At 42.4% G+C, this 20163-nt stretch overlaps 1 protein-coding gene across 7 annotated transcripts in view; it reads left to right on the top strand.

Moving 5' to 3' along the window:
* LOC118099782 (kelch-like protein 29) overlaps positions 1-20163 on the top strand; it is a 225524-nt gene that overhangs the window by 91146 nt on the left and 114215 nt on the right. Inside the window, exon 1 of one of the 7 annotated variants that reach the window (XM_035144547.2) lies at positions 14877-15025. The exons of the other annotated variants lie outside the window; for them this stretch is intronic. Coding sequence (XP_035000438.1) covers positions 14885-15025 — 141 coding nt within the window. The 5' untranslated portion in view covers positions 14877-14884. Of the gene's footprint in view, positions 1-14876; positions 15026-20163 lie in introns of those variants that run through there. 7 annotated transcript variants of the gene reach the window in all.

Below are 20163 nucleotides of genomic sequence, written 5' to 3'. Positions count from 1 at the left end.
CAAATGATAATGTAAGGTATGATTGTTGTACCGCTGCCTGCTCACCCCCCCCGTCCATTACGAGATCCCCTTTTCATTTGATCCATTACAGGTGCTATTACTCTGAGCTATAGCCTAAATGTCAGCCCAGTTTGGATCATATTTCCATTTTGCTCTGAAAAAAAAAAAAACGCGGATGCCTCTGTCTCGCAAAACACAGCCGTTGCCCGTGTGTGGAGGTTGTTTTTGTTGTTGTTGGATATTCTCCAGCTGCCATCTCAATTAAGAAGCTGATTTCAAGGGGCCTGTTTGCACAGTCTCACCACATCTTGAGTGTCTCCTGATGACGTGCTGCATGTCAGTACAGCGCATAAAGAGAACACTCTCAAGGTCAGATTGAAGTTGGAACCATTTCATCATGAGGCATTATGGGAAGTGCTGTGCATCTGAGGGAGCAATAAATATTGTCAAATGTGAGCCAGGCACACAGTCGGTATATACAGCACTTGTATGTGTTATTTTTAGGGTCAGGATTTATTGCAGGCTTGTTTCTTTTTGCAGTGCTGTTTAAATGTTGCAGATCTATGACCAGCCTTCTAGTGATGTCATGTCTTCTCCCTGTTTACGCTTAATGTCACCGTGAGTCCTCGCACAATGAAGAGCAGAACACTCATAAAACAAATATGGAAACAATTTAATTAGCAAAGCATAGCATTTCATTTCAGTTGAAGGGACCATAAACAAGGAGACAGAAAAGTGTTGTCAGGGCCTTGATGTTTGGAGTTTGCATGTTCTCCAGCTTCTTCCAACAGTCCAAAGGCTTTACCGTAACTGGTGACTCTAAAGCCTCTTTTCCACTGGTCAAAAAACCCACTGACGCCCACTAATATCTGGCTTTTGTCTGCAATGAGAATGGATTCAATCGGTATTCACTCCCGGGTCAGGTGACTCTGCGGTAGACATGGGTTTTAATTTACTCCTGCTCTGATTGCAGTGACACCCGGGTCACTACGTGCTCAGCCTCCGGCGCGTTTGGACATCGAACATGGCGCACCGCAGTATAAGGAACAGAAAGGCAAACTCCTTTACTGGCAATGAGAAAGGAGTCAAACGCCTTTTTTAGTGGGTTTACCCGCATTTAAAACCCCACATATACTCGCAAATTTTCATGTAAAATAGGTATAAATTTCACTTAATGTGAGTGGTTCAGCCCTGTGTTTGACAGACAGCCTGTCCAGGGTGTACCCTGCCTCTCAGTCAGTGTCATCAGTCAGCCTCACCATGACCCTCAAAGGATAAGCGGTATAACTAATGGATGGATGAACCTTGTGTCAGAAATTGAAATGTAAATAATGTATATAGTGCAAAATAAAGCGACCTGACTGATATGCTAATCTGCACACCCCCAGCCTGTGTCTTAAATGACTTTGCTGCCAGTGACCTGGAAATGAAGACAATGCATATTGAAGGCATTCTGTATTTGACAAGATCATGTCCATTAACACCAAGACCCCCTCAAACTATTAGATCTAGCACGTCATGATTCATCGCTCACAGTTTTGATAAGAAATGTAAATCTCAGCTCCAAAGAGACGTCTCACTTTCACAGTCTAGGACTTGTTCACTTGCCAGACAAAATCTCAATTATTTCAACCACTTGGACGGAAAATATATGCTGCGTTTCTCTTTCCCAAGAAACTCAAAGAGCTCAGTGTATATTCTGCTCTTTAGTTAGACTGTTTGTTGACTCGCACTCAGTCATGAAAAGTCTTTGCAAGCATTTTCTAATTTGTTCTTGAAGGGCAGTCAAGGCTGCATCACATTAAATCACAGAAAGTCTGGAACAAGCCAATTGAAAATCGACTTCATTATTATCTCAGCCTTTGTGATCTCACAATAAAGATGATTGAAAATGAGGGTGAATTTCTTGGTACTGCAAATTTTGTTTGGCATCTCGGAGATGAAACATTTTTACGCAGAGCAATGTAGGTTTGTGTGTGTGTGTGTGTGTGTGTGTCTTCTCTCAGGGGAATAAAAACTGTGTAATTAGGGTGTGTCTTTGTTCACCGGTAGACAAGGTTAAAAATGAATAAGTGCAGTTGAATAAACCATCTGTGATTCTTTGAATTACATTTGCTGATTTAAATCATGATTCATCAGTTCTGTCCACAAGTGCCGGCTGTCGGACAAATAGCCGACTACTCATTGAAGTCCAGCGGGCTACTTTATTATCATATTTCCACAAAGAATGACCACAATATTTACGACAACTGCACAAGGTGACAGGACTTTACTTGAGGCAAGCTTGAATGCCCCGATTGATTTGTATTATTAATCACATTTAAATCGATGGAGTCTCGCTTTTATATGCTTCAGTTTGCCCTGATTCTATATCCTTTCCTCCTTGGGTATCGCTACACACACACACACATTCACACACATTCACACGGCTGTAGGCAAGGAGGTAGTGGATCCTGGAAAGGTCAGTGGTTCAATCCCCAGTTCCTCCACTCCAAATTATCCTTGGGCAAGATACTGAGCCCCAATTGTGCATCAGTATAGTTTCTGTGTGGTTTTGAGTGGTCGATAAGATTATATAAAGTGCTACATAAATGCAGTCCATTTAGCATTACCATTTACACATGCAGAGCAAATCGGAGCGCAGACACTGCACTGAACACAGCGGAGCACGTGAAGTGATGTTAACTTGAGTTGACAACAAAAATGCTTGCGAGTTAATGTGCAGTGAAAAATAAAAGGCCTATAAGATCTTTATCAAACCACCTGTTCAACAAACGTGTAGAAAAGCGATAATTTCTAATGTTTGGTTCGGCGATCTACAGGAAACGTGGTTAACACAACCACAGCAGGGTGATTAAGCTAATGACGAATTGTCGTGAGGAAACTAAAAACGAAACGTGTCTGAGTGATGACGTTAGTTTTATCATGAAATAGGTGAAGTCTGAAAAACGTACCGAGTGTTTGAAACCAACCAGAGGTACCAGCAGACAGTGAATCACCGCAGCAGCAGAGGGGGTACGACAGAGGACAGTAGGAAGGACAAACACTGACTCATGTCTGCGTTCTTTATTCTCCCCAGACTTCACTTGATTTACGATTTGTAACACATCATTAAGTTAATAGTGATTTTGCTGTTGTGACCATTACAGCTGCTGCTCAACAAATAGCATTTCATTGTAAGGTCTGACGTATCAGATGCTCTATCATGTTTTATAAAGTCAATTTCTTCGCATCATACATTTTATATCCATGGTTTACACAGGTTTATCCTGTCAGATCATTTTCTCTGACGGTTCTTTCCCAGTTCCTAATCCTCCTTCACATCAATTCCCTACATGTTCACGATCAGGTAGATAGAAACATTTGAAAATGCAACATATAAGATCAATTTATAGTAAGGAAAAGTAGCCTTTGGAACCTACCAGTGGCACCACATTGTTTTTTTTATTTAATCTTTTGAGGACTACCCTTTAACCGTTCTAGCTGGCTCCTTTCCCCTCTAGCCTGCTTCTCCATACCCATGTGGAAAAGCCTTGTATGTTGCCCACACAATATGAATAACAACTGCAAGGTCGTCACCGTGTTGTAAGTCTCTCTCCCTACAAGACCGCTGGATTCCTTTTATCAAAGAAGTTTAGTAGCCTATACAGAAGTAAATCAAGATTCTTCAATACAGTGCGCACACACAAAATGAAATGGAAATACCTCAGGCTGAATACCGAATGTCTTGAACCACGTCAGATTTCCAATGCAGCTGATGTTGCCAATTAAAAGCACTGGACTCCTGCAAATGTGTGCTGCTGCCTCCTTCAAGGACAAATAATGAAACTGTGGTTCACACAAAATAACACTCACAATATTTTACAATTATGAGGTACTTGAAGATTTACTCATCAATATTTCTGTGGGTAACACTGTACTTTTACTTCACAACATTTATTTGGGAGATTGGGTGATTTTTAAATATATATAATATTTAAAATACAATAAATCATAAAGTAAATGTACTTAAAGTACATTTTGCTCTTTTAGAATACATGCATACATATACTGAAGTAATACTTTGAATGCTAGAATTGTAAGAGTATATTTCAGTTGTTATACTGCCACTTTTAAGTCTAATATCCTGATATTTAAGTGCTACCTGATGATGTATTAGTCTGAAGTACTAAGATATCTCATACTAATACATCATTGGGTAGTGCTGAGCCTTAGCACATTAACAACATTAACCTATAGTAGCTGGATATTCTATACACGAAGTGACATGACGGACATCAATCAAAACGGTCTTTTATTGAGACTGTTCTCTTGTAAAAGAAAAAAAAAAACTCTTAGGTGGTCTGTGCCAGCAGCTTGTTACGAGCCACAGTTACATTTTATAGTTAGGTGACCTTTAGTGGCCGTAATTGTTATGACAGGAACGAGTCACATAGTCCACGCTAGGTGTGCGAGGATAGATCACAACACACGAAACCCAAATTTGTCTTTTATTTCAACCATGACTGATCCCCAAAGTAAACTGTGGGTTCATTAGTGTAACCATGACAACAAAGGAAGTACTAATCCAACCCGAACCACAATTTTTCCCAGCAGTTTTTGTGCCTGATTGACAAAACCACGTAACTGCGTGTTAATGACTGTAAGGAGGAGAAGGAAGGTCTGCTGTGCTGCCAACAGGAGACTATATAGTGAGCTCATCTGCAAATGAAAAAAAAAACACTTACAGAAACTGCTCTGCGCTTTTTCTATGCGCTAGTATAACGTAATTTTTGCAGGATTATGACATACAACAAAAACAAGTTTATCATTTATTAAGCATGACAGTTTAGTAAACTACTCGTTTAGTGACCATCTGCGTGTAAACTACTTTTCGTGATGCATTGTGGGATACGACGAGTCCACTGGGGTAAAAAACATTCTCACTTAACAGTCAGACATTACTACAGAATGGTGATCTCAGTATATTATAGACCGCATAGTGATTAGTCAGTGATTTGGGATATAGCCGAGGAGACACTTCGGGTCGATGAACTTTAATTTCATTTTACATTTAATTATAATATTTTATTTCTTGTCACAGTTTTAGGTTTTGGTCAAGTCAAAAGATCTCCCAAACTTCATCAAACGTAATCATCCCTCAGCATTGAAACCTAGAAAGAAGCACTCTGGCTACAACAGCCGTTTAATACAGAATTGACACCCAGACATTTCAGTAAAAGCCTTCGTGAGGGTAAAAGAGTTCAATATAAACAACATGACATGACGCAAATGGATTTCAGGTGTTGTGACTTGCTGACTCCAAAGAGCATTTTTGTTTCTCAAGGGTGTTTATTTTATTTTTTCTTAGCAAACTACTTCTCACTTTTTGTCCATAAAGCAGAAACACTCCAGTTTTCTCTTCAAATAGTGAGCTGACATTATAAAATAGCTCGTCTGAGTGTCTGCTCCCGAGCTGTTTCTTAGACTGTGATGTCAACACGTTACACAATTGTTTGATTCAACTCCGAATCTGCGATTTAACCTTTAAAGCTGAAGCGGAGCCCTCGCTTTTTTGTCGCCGAGCAGAATATTTCTTCACATCCTGACACAATGTTCCCGCTTCCGTGTCCAGGGTTCATTATTTTATATTAAGATGTGCCCTGGAAGATCTAGGTTGAGCTATCATTACCTAAAGGCGGCTTTTCCCCCCTCTCTTTCTGCTGAAGACACCCACTTCAATTTATTGTGGTCAAAGAAAAAGAAAACATTAATATGTATCAGGTGGAGACAGAAGGAGAAGACAAAATGTAATAGTTGTTCTAATTCAAATCCTTTAAATTTGTATTGAGCGAGGTATGGATGTGACCGGAAATCTCTTGTGTGTGACCTGCATATTTCCGTGGGTAAATGAGACACGTTAAATGATGTGCCAGAGGGAAAATGGGTCTTTTCAAGCAGCACACACTGTTCCGATCATCACTGATAACCAAGCTGGAAGGCCAGGGACCTAATTTAAGGGCTATTTACCATACACCCGATTTTCTATGGAGCTGCAGCTGGCTGCAAGAAATGGGCAAAAAAAAAGAGAGAAAACCTGCAAGAGGAAAAAATAATTTGTGATCGCGTTTTTTGTGCTGATTATTTTTTTTTTTTTACAGTTTACAAAGACCCCGGTAGTTAATAATTCCATCTCATCTCGACCTCCTGCGCTGTGAATGTTTTGTCGGCTCCTCCCCGGTCTCCGTACTCTGCACTGAAAATGAGGCACTACGGGAGAAGAGGACCCACTTTTATCAAAAAACAAATAGGTGGGACGTGACTAATTCCTGAGCACATCCTCTGGTCGTATCGACGCTGACTGATTCATCAGAACGAAGCAGCAAAAGAAGAGCACCTCTATTTTAATGGGAGTCATAATCCTGGATCAGTGGGATTTGCCTCTGAGAAGCTATTGTTGTCGCTTCTCAACATGTTTAGAAAGATCACATTAGATGTGTAACAATAAACGAGGAACAATGAGCTTTCTGTCTTTGTCATCTGCTCATTGTCTTGACATTTCTTACACTTATCCCATTGATAATCTTTCCTAACCACTCATTCTTTAAGGTGGTGGGACTACCCTCTCTCATAGCGCAGCACCAGTCACCAGTCAGCAAACTGCCAAAGCCCTTTACTGGCTATGGGAGTTGTGACTTGTCCATTGGGAGCAAAGACAGAAGTAATTGGTGTTGTGATAAAGCCACAAAAGCCTCACAGGAAGGAGGTCGCAGTGGTTCGCTGAGTCAGGTCAGTGTCAGACTTTGACCAAGCTTCGATCTTTTCCTAAACCTTAATCAAGTTGTTTTTGTGGCGTAACCAAACCAAACCTTAACCATAGGGGTCTCATTAGAGAATGACTGTAATTTTGCAATGTTGCAAATATTCTTGTGTATGTTTTTTTGGGGGGGGTGGGGAGGTAGGCACAAACAGTACATTGTGTATTTATGTTTTTTGAGCAAGATTTTGGCAGAAATTTGACGGCACGGGGCCTCGTTAGGTGGCTTTGGACCATGGATGTCGTTGCTGTCTTCTGTAAATATTTGATCATAGAATTTCAAGGGGCTTCTCGCAAAATTGGTCGTTGCTGTGGATTAGATGTTTTCAGGGGCCTCCTCTAATCTCGGGGCCACAGACATTTGCCTGCTTTACCTACCCGGTCGCTAAGCCCCTGTTTGTGAGGACTTGTTCTCTTATTTGCCATCTGTTTTTATTGGCGCAATAAAGACCACTGTTCCAACCGTTTAATTCACATGTAGAACAACACAATGAGCACATTTTATGGAATGGCTTACATTCCATAAAATGTAAGCCAATTCCGTGTGTGTGTCTGTGTGTGTGTGTGTGTGTGTGTGTGTGTGTGTGTGTGTGTGTGTGTTTGTGCTGTAGCTGTAGGTAAGAGAACCTTCTCTCGCACTGATGAGTCACACCAGGTTGAGAAATACCACCTTTAGGGACATTTTTTTCCATGTGCTTAATTAAAGCATCATAATGCCTACATCACCACGTTCTGTGTACAACACTAGCAGCGTGTTTGGGTTGTTGTTGCAGTTATGATTTGTATTAAAGTTTATTTGACAGTCATAGAGTTGCTGTGAGCTGGCTGGGGCTCTGACTTTTGGCCTGGCCACATGCCTTCGCAGGGCACTTCCCTCCCGCCAGAGTTATGGGGTACTTGACTTCGTGGAGTTTGCATACCAATGAGAAATGGAAGTGTGTGTGTGTGTGTGTGTGTGTGTGTGTGTGCAGGGGGGTCTTTCTTTTGTTCCCGCGCTGGAATATACAGCCTCGTTTTATCGGCTTAACGGCCTCATTTAGATGAGCCTAATGACTCTTACTAATGTTCTGGCATGGCCGAGCGATTGTCACTGTTCTCGAAAGCAATGTCCTCTGCATGCACATTGTATATCTCCATTATGAGGCCTGGTCTCACTGGAGAACACAACCTATTCATTGTCCCCTTCCATTGCTTAAGATTTACATTGATACAATGCAACATCTCCTCGGTTATAACAGTTTACAGGTTACAATGACTGGGCCATTTTGAAATGTAATGGATTTTTGCAGAAGACTGTGGTTTAGTTATATTTTTCATGCAGCTGTATTATAGTTTTTGGTAAATTTGAAAGCAGTTTTATTAATCCATTCACATAGACGTTATTAAGTGTATCCTGGTTGTTTTGCGTAATTGCTTCCCAGAACTATAGTTTTTGGCCGCAGATTCAAGTCCTGGAAAGTTCACTAAAATGCTAAATACCCTAAATATCATTTCCTGTCGGCTCTTCAAAATTCAAAGAATACATTGGAGAAAAAGGGAAAAGTTTAATCTCCACTTCCAGTCATTATTAGCACTATTAGCTTCCTCTGCGTTCACCCCTATCACTGCTTGTGATGACTCCGCTGTGTCTCGCTCAGTGTGCAGCCTGATAGCTTCCATTAAAGATCAGAGTGTGAAACCAGCACTTGGCTACTCTGTTATGGATCAATTTAAATGAAGGACCACGCTTGGCGTCAACACAGATCAATATGTGGACGGGCTTCCTGATGTGGTCATAACCACCGAAGCAGGCCCATTATCTGAAGCGCTCTTGTCAAAGACAAATGTAAAAGCACATGCAGTCGAATATATGACAGGAAATCAATGCTCCCTGATAGGGACTGAAACCTGACAGCTCAATAAGCTTTGGAGGGAAGATGTTCCCCTCGTATTCCTCCTCGTCCTCCCCGTCCCACCCGAGCTGTATCCTATTCCTACAAGGGACTTAACAGCTCAACCCTGCAGACTATTTCAGATTACAAGCGCCTGTCAACAAGTGCACAGGGAACGAGTGGGTAAGGGAAATATGAATCTGTGTACTACACAGGTGCTACTGCTGAGCACAGAGGTGTCTTTAAAGCCCGTCTCCAGTGGTGTCATTACCTCATTCAGATACAGTAAAGGGGCCGTGCACACTCCTGGTCAAGAAGAGGGACCTATATTTGAAAACTTCATTCAAAAGAAACTAGCTGCATCAGCTGCTGCCAAGGAACTTAAAGATCTTAAAGTTCGAACAATATTTTTCCCAGAACCTTGAACAAATACAGATATATACAGATATACAGATATCCATGCAAAATTGTTGTATCCTAGGGAAATATCTAAGGCGTTGATGGTCTCTGCTTTGCATTTTATTGATCAGCGAGTGTGTGATGTGTCGTCTTACATACGACGACAGAGAAAGAAGACACCCCAGGCTGTAAGCCCCTCTTCTATGTGCATGGGTATGCTGGTTTTATATTTGGCCGCAAGAGCAGTTTTTAGTAACATGACTCATCTATGTAAGTGATTAATCATCTAAAAGATTAATGTTGTCTGTCTGCATCCGTGGAGCAGAAACACTTTTTCATCTGGCACATTATCACATTAATGAAATAACTAAACCGGATAAGAAAAATCGAATCATTTTATAAATGCCAAAGCCCAGTTAGCCTGTTAGTCTTCTGAGAAAGTAGATTTGTTTTGTTTTGTTTTTATGAAGTCCCAGTTTTCATAGATTCGATGCGTGCATGTACTCGCTACAGGGATCCGAAGCAAATCTCTGTAAGTCTTCCTGTTTCACCGGCACTGGGACTGATAAAATGGACACTAAACTATGATTCTCAGCCTCTCAGTTTGGAGGTGAAATGAGGAAAGCACACGAGCATGCCAACTGGCTGGAGGAAGTTGACAAGTTTACTGTTTGTGTGATAAAACTGCAGCTCAACTGCAGTATATGAGTCCACTGAAGAGAGCTGGACACCATCAAAACAGAAAAAACAAAGGAAATACAGAGTGTGGGAGAGCAACAACACGGTCAGCCTCACTGCATCAATTTTAGCTCTTGAAATATGTACCTTCAGTCCAGACAGAGCTTCTCCAGTATTTATCAAAAAAAATAAAAACACAGCCTTTCCAAGCACATAGAGGATCCTCTTTTATAGCTGGTATGAATGGAATTCCTCAATTTCCTACAGAATTCACGATAGTCTGACTCTGGAATGCTCGACTATTACATTTATTGGAATGGCATTTTATATTAAAGCAAAGTCTCCTTTAAATAGATTTCTTTAATTTCCATGCAGACTTCACTTTTGTAACTAGTTCATGCGCCAGTTTGGAACCGTTTTGATTATTTATTTACTTATTTTTACCAAACTGCTTGCTGTTAAGGAACAAATTGAGCTCGGAGGCACCAGCAAATCTTCAAAAACGTCCTAATTTTACTTGTCAATTGTAACTTTCGACACAGGATATGGGCCTTGAAATTACTTTTGCCATCTGTATAGAGTCGCATTTGCATTTGAAAACCCAACAACATTAGAGCAAATCAAGAGAAGCTCATTCAAAGGCAGTTGAAAGGCGCTTCCAAACAGACAGAAAAGCGTTTCGCCTAAAAAAAAATAAAAAAGATCCCCCCATAATTCAAGCAGAGATCTGTTTATCCACCTGCCGCAGTGTAGTTCATGGCTATTGCTGAGTTTCTTTAAGGGTTTTGGGTCTCTAATGATCCCAGCATGTTTCTGAAGGGTATATCTTACCCCAAGCAGAGCTCTGTGTAGACTCCCCCCTGTGCCTGCAGGAGCACAGAGCTGCCACTGACCACTTCATCCTGTGGGATAAAACCAGTCTTTCAGTCTCCACTTACACCCTGGGGGAGCAGGGCTGGAGCTCCAAGGCTGAAGCCTCAAAGGCTGGATCACGGCCACAGGTTACACATGGGGCTGCCTGTGCTTTGCCTTATGTGGACTTGTGCTTTTGGCCGAGAAAGTCAGAAACTCATCAGAGCCGTTTTCAGACATGAACTTTGGAAAATTGGTGTCCGGACGTCTCCCGGAGTTTTCCTTTCACATATGAAGAACGCAGCTGAAGTATGTGCAGGTCAGGCTGCTTATATACATATAAATATCTGCGTTTAGCATATGAGCACATTTCCTTGTGAGGCTTAGATGTCGACCATTGAAGCCCATTTAATTCCTTTTTTCCGGTAAATGCTCAGTAGTTTATAAAAAGTCCCCCAAATAATAGGCTAGTAAGAGGCTTGTGGGCACGCTGTAAATTTGAATACCTCCGTGGAGTCATGAGTGGTTTTGATTTGACTACGCTGCAACGCTGATTCTGCTGCATCTCACTTAATACTGCTGTTCTTAGGCAGCTCGATGAAGTGTGAACTGGCATGTTCATGTCCAGAGTACATATGTGAGGAGCTGATACATTTGACCATTGTGCTCTCATAATGTTGCAACACTGCGTCATTAATTAGGCACATTTACGGCAAATAGCAGCCAGTGGCCGTGCCTGTGTTTTCAGTTTAATTGCTCACATTTATACTCTGAATAGAGGTTTTGCCTTCCAGGTGCTGAGGTGATGTAACACTGTAAAATGCTTTCCATTCAAATTCATTCCAGCAAACCGAATCCTATTGGATGTGGATGGGAAGATTAAAAAAAAAATAAAGCCTTATTTTAACGAGTACAGTGCCTGTTCTAAACCTGTCGGCTTGGAATGAGCTGTTAGAGTGGCCTGTGTTGATGCTCCGGAGCTACTTCAGAATTAATTTCTTTTCATGAGTCCGTTTGTTAGTGAGTCCTCCTCAAACAGTTCTACAGTAAACTGTCGCTTTTTATTGTTTGTGTGCCGGACGTTGTGTGCAGAGCTTTTTATAATTTTTTGTCTCCGGGGCAGAGTGAAGTTAGACAACTTTGTGTTCATCCTACCCGGTGTACCTGCAGTGAAGCTGTTGTGCTTCCATGGTCGACTGGATTCTGTTTGGGTTTTTTTGCACTGATTTATGCTCAAGGATTTTCATAGACAGAAACTGAATTTGCTTTATTACTGTTCACGTGTGAGGTTTAAATACAAGTTTAATTGTTTGGTGTTATTGTTTCATACATTGCATGTTGACTATTTCAGAGGTCTATTAAAGCAAATGACACAATCTGACACAAGTCCAGCACCGGCGATACCCGTGGCTCTCAGTGTCAGTCCAATACAGTGAAATGAAATGACCTAATTGACCAGGCGCAACAGATATAATTTGCCATGGGCCACCAGTTGGTGACCAAATTGTTCTGTGTTCGACACGGCACCTCCTTGGGCCGTTAACAATACACATGCCAAGTATGAAGTGGATAAGATGAACGATTCTGTCGTGTTTCACATACAGACAGACAAACATTTGCGGAATTAGTAGGACGATACTATGTGGTTTACAATAAGCTAGAGTAGAGTAAAGTATTTTGTCAGACCAGAATGGGGTGTTGGCCAGAAGCTGTTCTGTACTTGCAGTCCCTCTTGACCGAAGGCTGCGTCTTTGTCTGCCAGATCTCTCAGTGCCCAGTGAAAGTCAATAGGAGGCTCCATTGGGATAGAGGCATCCATCTAACCGCCTGTCTGTCACATTTATAATCTCTCTGTGTATGAATACATCACAGAGTGAGGGTCATCGCCCATGGAATATGTTCCAGACCTGCGAGAGTCCAGCTCTTTATCATAGATGCTAATGCTAGATGTTATTTCCCCCTGCACTTATAGTCTCTATAAACGCCGAGTCAAATGGAACTATAAAGATGGCCTTGAGAACTCCAGAGTTCAATTGAACTGAGTATCTTTCAGGAGCAGCATCTCCTGCCCTCCCCTTCACCTCCTTTTGTCACCTCTTCAGTCCAAGGAGAGACGAGTGCAGAGGGAGCGCGATCAATTCTGTGAAAACTATTTATCTTGCTACAATGGCAGCACGACGGCCCTTTCATATTTACATTAACATTCTGTGATGTTGACCTAATGACCACTCCGATAAAGGCTGCAGCGTTCACAAAACCTCCTTCCGTCAAGGCAACGTTGAAGTACCGCATGTCGGAGAGCCACAGAAGGTGTATTCACATGATGGTAATGTCATTCCTTTGTTCAGATAGTCGGACTTTACCCAGTGTCAAACAGTAGCTCTTCCACGGCATTTTCCCACTGAATTCCTGCTTGCATATATTGCATGAAGTGCATATACTGCGTGTGTTGCGTGTATTGCGTGTGTTGTAAAATGTGTTTTAAAGCTCCCCACTTTCTTGGCACAGAAGATATTATTTCCATCATATTGCAATATCAATAGGAATACAATTTATTATTTTGTACTTAATGGCTGTTTGCCCAGTTAACACTCCTTTATTACAGCCACACAAATATATATATAATGCAGAAAAACACGCACGTGCGCACACACACACACACACACACACACACAGCTAAATAAAGTAGTCATTTTGCTTCAAATTCAACCACAGACAAGAGCTACAGTCGTCTCTGGGTCTCCGAAGCTGCTGCTGTGACAGGCTGTGGATATTTTGTTCCCCAAACACTCACCACACATCAGGCAGGGTCATGCCCTGCTGGAGACCTGTGTCTCTCACTGTCCTGGTCAGTGCCAGTGGAGGGCAACATGCTCCCTGACACGCTCTCCTGGGAAGTGTTACCATGACAAAAGGAAACCTCCACAGCTCACATGTCCAAGCACTGGTCGCCCTCTGTAAGACACCTCGCTGTGGCGCTTGGTCCCACAGATAGGACATGTTCATGGTGCTGTTACAGCCCAGCCACTTACAGTACGCTGTCTCCAAGAGAAAAGAAACTACAAGAAGAGGAAGGGGTCGAGGTAGTGTATCGAAAGGCAAACGCTGCAACCTCATGGGATATTAGGCGTGGTTTCCAGCCCTGCTCTTCCACTCAAGCTTGTCGGCCTCGCCCCCGCGATCCCGCTTCGTCTCCATAGTATGTGTGCGTCGAGCCAGGAGCTCGTCGAGCCCGTCGGAGTGCCTAAGCTTGAATTTCAGTGGATGTGAAGTGCGTTTCCCTTCAGTTGTTTTGCCCGGGGCTTGAAATTTTACAGTCTGTATCCGTAGCCCTTTCTAGCATATATATATATACATATTTATGTATACAGGCACTTGTGCTGGGGTCAGTGTTTAGCCCTTGTTTGGATTTTCAAAGGTTGGTGCACAACCTGCCAGTCACGAACAGTCAAACACCAGTAATGGCTGACACTTGTCTTATGTTCTTGCTTCAGTGCAGACGACAACTACCGATTTTTTAGTTTTATGGATTTCTCTTTTGGTAAATGATTAGCATTGTTAGGTAGAATAATGAGAAATAAACAGCAGCAACTGAAACACTGATTAGACAACCTAACTAGACTTCTTTTGTGCGTTTAATGTTTTAGATGTTGAGTCTAACAACACAAACATTTCAGCTGCTAAAACACATTTCAAAGCCAATTTTTTCGTAGCACTCAATATTACCCGTCTTTATTTTTGACTCAGCTCTTTGTTCCCCTTGATTTTGGACAACAATAGAGAGATAACACAAGTTTACCCGCAGATTTTTAAAGGAATAGTTTTAAATCGTGGCTTTTGCAATCAGAGCCATTATGGAAGTGGATTTTTACTTATCAACCTCTATCAGTAGGGAGGGATTTCATAAGAGCTTAGCTAAAGATTTTCATCCAGTGATTTCTCTGACTGTTCAAAAGTGTCATTCATTTTATTAAAACAAACGGTCTGTAAATACCGCACAAGATTTTATTTTTCTCCAACTTTTTAAGTCTTCCTTACAGCCTTGATATCTTCAATTAAAGTTTCCTTTCATGTTTGTAGAGTTAAATACTTGGATCAGTTCCAGTGAATATTAATAGTACCTGGATTTCCTCTCTGTCTCTGCAGTATGCAGCCATCATACTGAAGTACGCGCCTTTCTCCGTCTATGGCACCACACTGTTTCGGCGTTTCGGTGTACCGCATTTTAAGATGGCTGCCAAAAAAATGGCTGCTGTAGTCTCTTTGTTTACTCGGGAGATGCTCGGCTATGTTCCAGTCTAAAAGATTGGACACAGCCGCCCCGTGGTTCTGCTCCGGCGTTCAGCACCATTATGACGGAAGCCCAGAACGAAGCCACTTCTCATTTAGGTGTCAGCGCGTTGTCATGGAAAGGAGATACCTCTATACAGTAAGTGAATAATGTCCGAAAAGAGAATGAGTTGTGCGCTCCGCGACGCTCCTGGTCAGTTCCAGACCACACTCAGGTTGGGGCTTTCTAGACGGAGCAAGAGGGGGAAAAAAGAGTTTTTTGTGCTTTTTTTTCTCGCTCTCCGTTTTAGAAAAGCTGAAAATGATCTGTCAAAGACAATGATACAAGACTGTGTGATGGATGGCTGTGGCTTACTCTGCCTCTCAATCTTTCACTCCTTCCTCCTCTGCCATTCTCTCTGTTCCTTTTCTCCGAGGAAAGCCATTATTTCCATCACCCTCCACATCTCAGCCAAATTCACTGTATCTGTCCATGCCTGGCCAAAGGGAAGAAAAAGCCATTCTGTCGGGGTTGAATTTCATTTCCCTGCCTACACATACTGTGTTTTTTATAATTTGTTCATGGTGTGGTATCACTGTGAGATATTATTTTACAGGCGTGCGCCATATAGCAAGGCGTGGCGGTGACTGCTGTTATTGAAATTTTGATTATGATAAAAATTTGATAGCCGGCTGATTGTGGAGGTGTATTTTCTCGTATGCATTTAAATTACACAATAATGTGCAGCTCCACTGTGGACACACCAGGAATCCAGAAAAAGATTCCTACGTCCACCCAGTCACAGCAGATTAACGGAAGAAACCTATCAGGAAAACAAGTGCCCATTAACACACCTTCCCTGATTACAATGTCAGCTGACTGACATGGCACCACGCTGAACCTCCTCCTCGCCTGCGGCCTGTTGTTTTCCTCTGGTGTGTAAAGAGCGTTGCAACCAGAGAAACACTGAACTTTAAAAGGTAGAACATAATCAACCGGACTTCACCCTGCGCATTACTATCTCATTGTGTCTGGCAGTCGTGCTAATGACATTGCACGAGACTAGCTTTTCACTGGGCTATTGTTCGTGACCCTGGTGTGTGTGTGTGTGTGTGTGTGTGTGTGTGTGTGTGTGTGTGTGTGTGTGTGTGTGTGTGTGTGTGTGTGTGTGTGTGTGTGTGTGTGTGTGTGTGTGTGTGTGTGTGTGTGTGTGTGTGTGTGTGTGTGTGTGTGAGAGGCCCCAGCTTTCCCTCAACCATCCTCTTTTTCTCCTCCTCCTCCTGCTTTCTCAAAACCCAGCTATTCTCCCACTCCAGCCCGTTTCCCCCACCCAGTCCTGTTATTAAATCTCATAGCAGTTAGTTGATTTGATCAGTGTGTGCTGTAACGTTGTTTACCGCAATGGGACCTGGGTGTTATAGACACACTAATCTCTCTCCCGCTTCTCTTTTCTTGACGTTCCTCCCAGAGTCGAGCAATAAAGTAATTTCTCTGGGGAAAAACGGAAGCCATCTTCTTAACCGGAGGGGAGCGCGTACGTTCAGATTCACCAACCCATGTCACAGACGCAATAGGTGCAAAGAGCTGCAGCTTACGCACAACGTTCATGGTGCCTGTTTTCCCGTGGAGACCCTGGTGTCCTGCCCTGTGTTATTGTAGGATTGAACCGTTGCAATAACTCACACAGGCAGACAAGGGCTGTCTCGAACTAAATTTGAAGGCAAACACAGGCAAACATTTTCAGTTTGTTTGGATGTGGATGTTGCGGATGACTCAAAGCAACCGAAGCCCTGGATCAACACGAGGCCCCCCGCCCCCCCCTGTATGCACCCACAGCAGATGGGTGGCCAGTGGCAAGAGATTCTGATATAGACACGCTGCTGGCTATTGCAGGAAGGCAGAGTTCGCATAGTGACCGTTGTCAGCGCTCACCATGTCCGAGAGAAATAGCTGATCCGCCAGCCAGGATCAGACTGCTGTCTCCGCTGCCCCGGACAGAGCAGGACGAGTTTATATTTAGTGCCTGATGCATCTTGATTTTTATCTTCCTCTCTTCAATACACAGATTCTGACATGTCTGCAACATCCAGAGGTTTGAGAGGGGAGAAGGATGCTCGTGGTTTTGCTGCGTGTGCATATGTGTGTGTGTTCGTGTGTATCGGCATGTGGGATTGTGCAGGAGAAGCAGATGGATAGCTGCTTCAGATTCTGAGATTACATTTTTTTTCTTTTTTTTACAGTGCTTTACAGTATGAAAAACAGTAAATGTTTAGAATATCACTTGTACATTTCTATAGTAAAAGCAGTTACTTGATGGAAACGTAGTTTTCTGAAAATAGCCAATTATTCAGAAAGTTATTTTAAAGTTATTTTAAAGTATTTAGTTGATTAATTAATTAATGGATTAATTGATTTTGATAAGCAATTTAATTAATTAAATGAAATTATTTTTCCTGGTAAAATATTGAAAAGTTTTTGGAAGCTTTTGTTTGTGTTGTACCTAAAGTCAATAATGAATGTTTTTTTTTCAAATACATGTGCTAGATTGATTGAAAAGAAAAATTGTTTTTATTGCTATTATAAGAATAGCTTTGTCGTTGCTAGGCAAATTCGAAGTTGAAAGATAACACACTAACAATAAACAATTTAAATATACTTAAATTAAATATATAAATATAAATAAGAACTCTTAGCAAAATCACATAATAAATCAAACATAACCCAACTATAATAATTTAACACTAAATAACACTTTCAGGGCTTAATACAGTAAAATACTCGGTGCTCCAAACTCATCATCAATTGTCTCCCCACTGCTGGGGCCCTCGCTGCCGGCTGATGTGCTCCACGTGGGGTCACACTAGGCAGTCTTTCCGATATATCCGTGCATTGACAGGTGACTCATTTAGTTTGTCGTGTTGGAATTGTTTTTTTCGAACATTCGCTGCAGGTCCCAGAGTGAGAATCCTTTCAGGTGAAATACCGCCACGCTTTCGACCGCTTAGCTTCAGGCATTTTGATGTTGTGTCGACTCCAGTTTGACGCAGCCAATAGCTAACTGTGGTGCCAGTCTTCTGTACCCAAGCCTTTTCTATATGCAGCTATTTTCAGATTCATGTGTCTAGGTGTGTATGTGTTCATCCAAACATGCTTGCACCTTTCTGTGCGAGAGCCACATTCCACACTTGCAGTATGTGGTCCATGTGCACGGATGTTGCGTACAGTACCACCACCCCCTATCCCTCCCCGTCCCTCCTCCCCTGCCAGCTTGACAACAAACACAGAACGGCTTGGCACGACTCGCAAGTTATCTATCTGGCTCCCATCCCTGTTCTCCGGCACGGTTTTTTTGTCGAGTCAGAGGAAACCATCTGCTGCCCGGTGATAATGGGCGACCGGGGAGGAGGGGACTGGAAATGGGGAGCGCAAATAAAATTGAGGGAAAATGGCAGGCGCTGTCCCAGAACCTACGGTGCCTTCCTGCCTGCCTGCAGCAAGTCTGCCATCTTAATAAACATCCCGTCTGATATCTCCTGGCTCGTGTGTGTGTGTGTGTGTGTGTGTGTGTGTGTGTGTGTGTGTGTGTGTGTGTGTGTGTGTGTGTGTGTGTGTGTGTGTGTGTGTGTGTGTGTGTGTGTGTGTGTGTGTGTGTGTGTGTGCGCTCACATGTATTCTCACCTGCTCTCAGTGCACAAACATACTTCTGTTGTGTGTCTGTGTGTGTATTTTCTATCCAACCTTGATCATTTTCAAGTTGGGATTGTTTCTGAGCCGAGTTGATATGCTGTCAATGTGATGGCGCTGAGAAAGAACCTTTTCTTTTTTCTTCTTCTCTATTTTTTTTCCCCCCCCGGTGCACTAAAAACTATGACAGATGGATTGGCTCTCAGCAGAGGAGACAGTTTTTTCTCCCTCTGTTTTGGGTAAATGGGTGGGAGTATTAATGAGAGTGTATTATGAGGCGGGTGCAGGGCTAAAGGAGAGTAGAAGAGTCAATGTTGTGAGTTAATGAGGAGTTACCTGTGTAGAGGGGAAGGCGAAGCGTGGCTGAAGAGGAATACAGTCGAGCGCACGGAGCGGAGGAGTCAAAATGCTCATTATAACAAATAGTGGGCTGCAGAATGCAACTCCTCACCTTGAGAACGCTCTGGATTTTCCCTCCCCTAAGTCTCCAGGGCTCTGGGATGGAATTGAGCGCTTAGGGCATTCTCTGAGTAAACCATTTCAGTTTTCTCTTGTCTGAAGTCGACAGGTTGGAGCTGGACAAAAAGACCTGACAGCCTGTCTCCCCTCTAAACCCAGCGTCATTCTCCCACTCCATCACGCTGTTTTCTATTTTGCCTTGAGATGTTTCCTTTCGCTGTTTTTTTTTTTTAGATTTCCTTTTCCTCCAGCACATACAAACTGTCAGGCAACTTTCACCATGGATTTATCGAGGGACACTCGTTGAACTTATCTGCTATTGTGATATTTGTGATAACTAGAGCAGATATTGTGCTCTGTTAATACCGTGCAATTTGTTTAAGGCCCCGTAAAGCTGCCACTAAGTCCATCAGCAGGCTGCAACTTTTTTATGCCTCTATGACGGCGTCAGCAGGTGGCTGGAGGCATTTTGTTTTCGTGTTGTCCTTCCATACGTACATCCGTCTGTCCGTTTCTACACCTGTCCCATTATTGTGAACATGAAAATTCAAGAACGCCTTGAATGAATTTCCTAAAATTTTGAATGAACATTTATTTGGACCCAAGGATAAACTGATTCGATTTTGGTGGTCAAAGGTTACGGTGGCCTCACAAAAAGTATGTTTTTCTGGAACCTGATATCTTAAGATCGGCTTGACGGAATGTTTTCAGATTTGGAGCAAACATTCACTTGGCGTCAAAGTCACGTGACCTCATGTTGTTGTAAACGCAATTTCATTACATCTGGCAGAAACTGCCTTTGACTTTATTAGAATTTGGTGGTCAAAGGTCAAATTCACTGTGACCCCACAAAGCACATTTTTTGCCTTGTGAATGCGATTTCTCATCAACGGACTCTTTCACATTTGCCACACTGGTTCACTTGGACTCTTTGATTAACTGGTTAGATATTGGTGGACAAAGGTCACAATGACTTTATATACCATCTGAAAAAACTGCACTGGTTGTTGGAGGCAGAAACTGTGGTGCAGTATTTCTGGTTTCTCCAGAAATGGCTTTGATCCAATTTGTAAAGCTGCACATTAATTCACTGTGATTTGAATAGTTTGGATTGCAGTTTTGTTGTCATGCAGTGAGCTCGCAGTCTGTTGGGC

Source organism: Hippoglossus stenolepis, chromosome 20 (assembly GCF_022539355.2).
Source record: "Hippoglossus stenolepis isolate QCI-W04-F060 chromosome 20, HSTE1.2, whole genome shotgun sequence".
Lineage (NCBI taxonomy): Eukaryota > Metazoa > Chordata > Actinopteri > Pleuronectiformes > Pleuronectidae > Hippoglossus > Hippoglossus stenolepis.
Note: the sequence above shows the minus strand (reverse complement) of the source record. Positions and strands in the feature narration are given on the sequence as shown.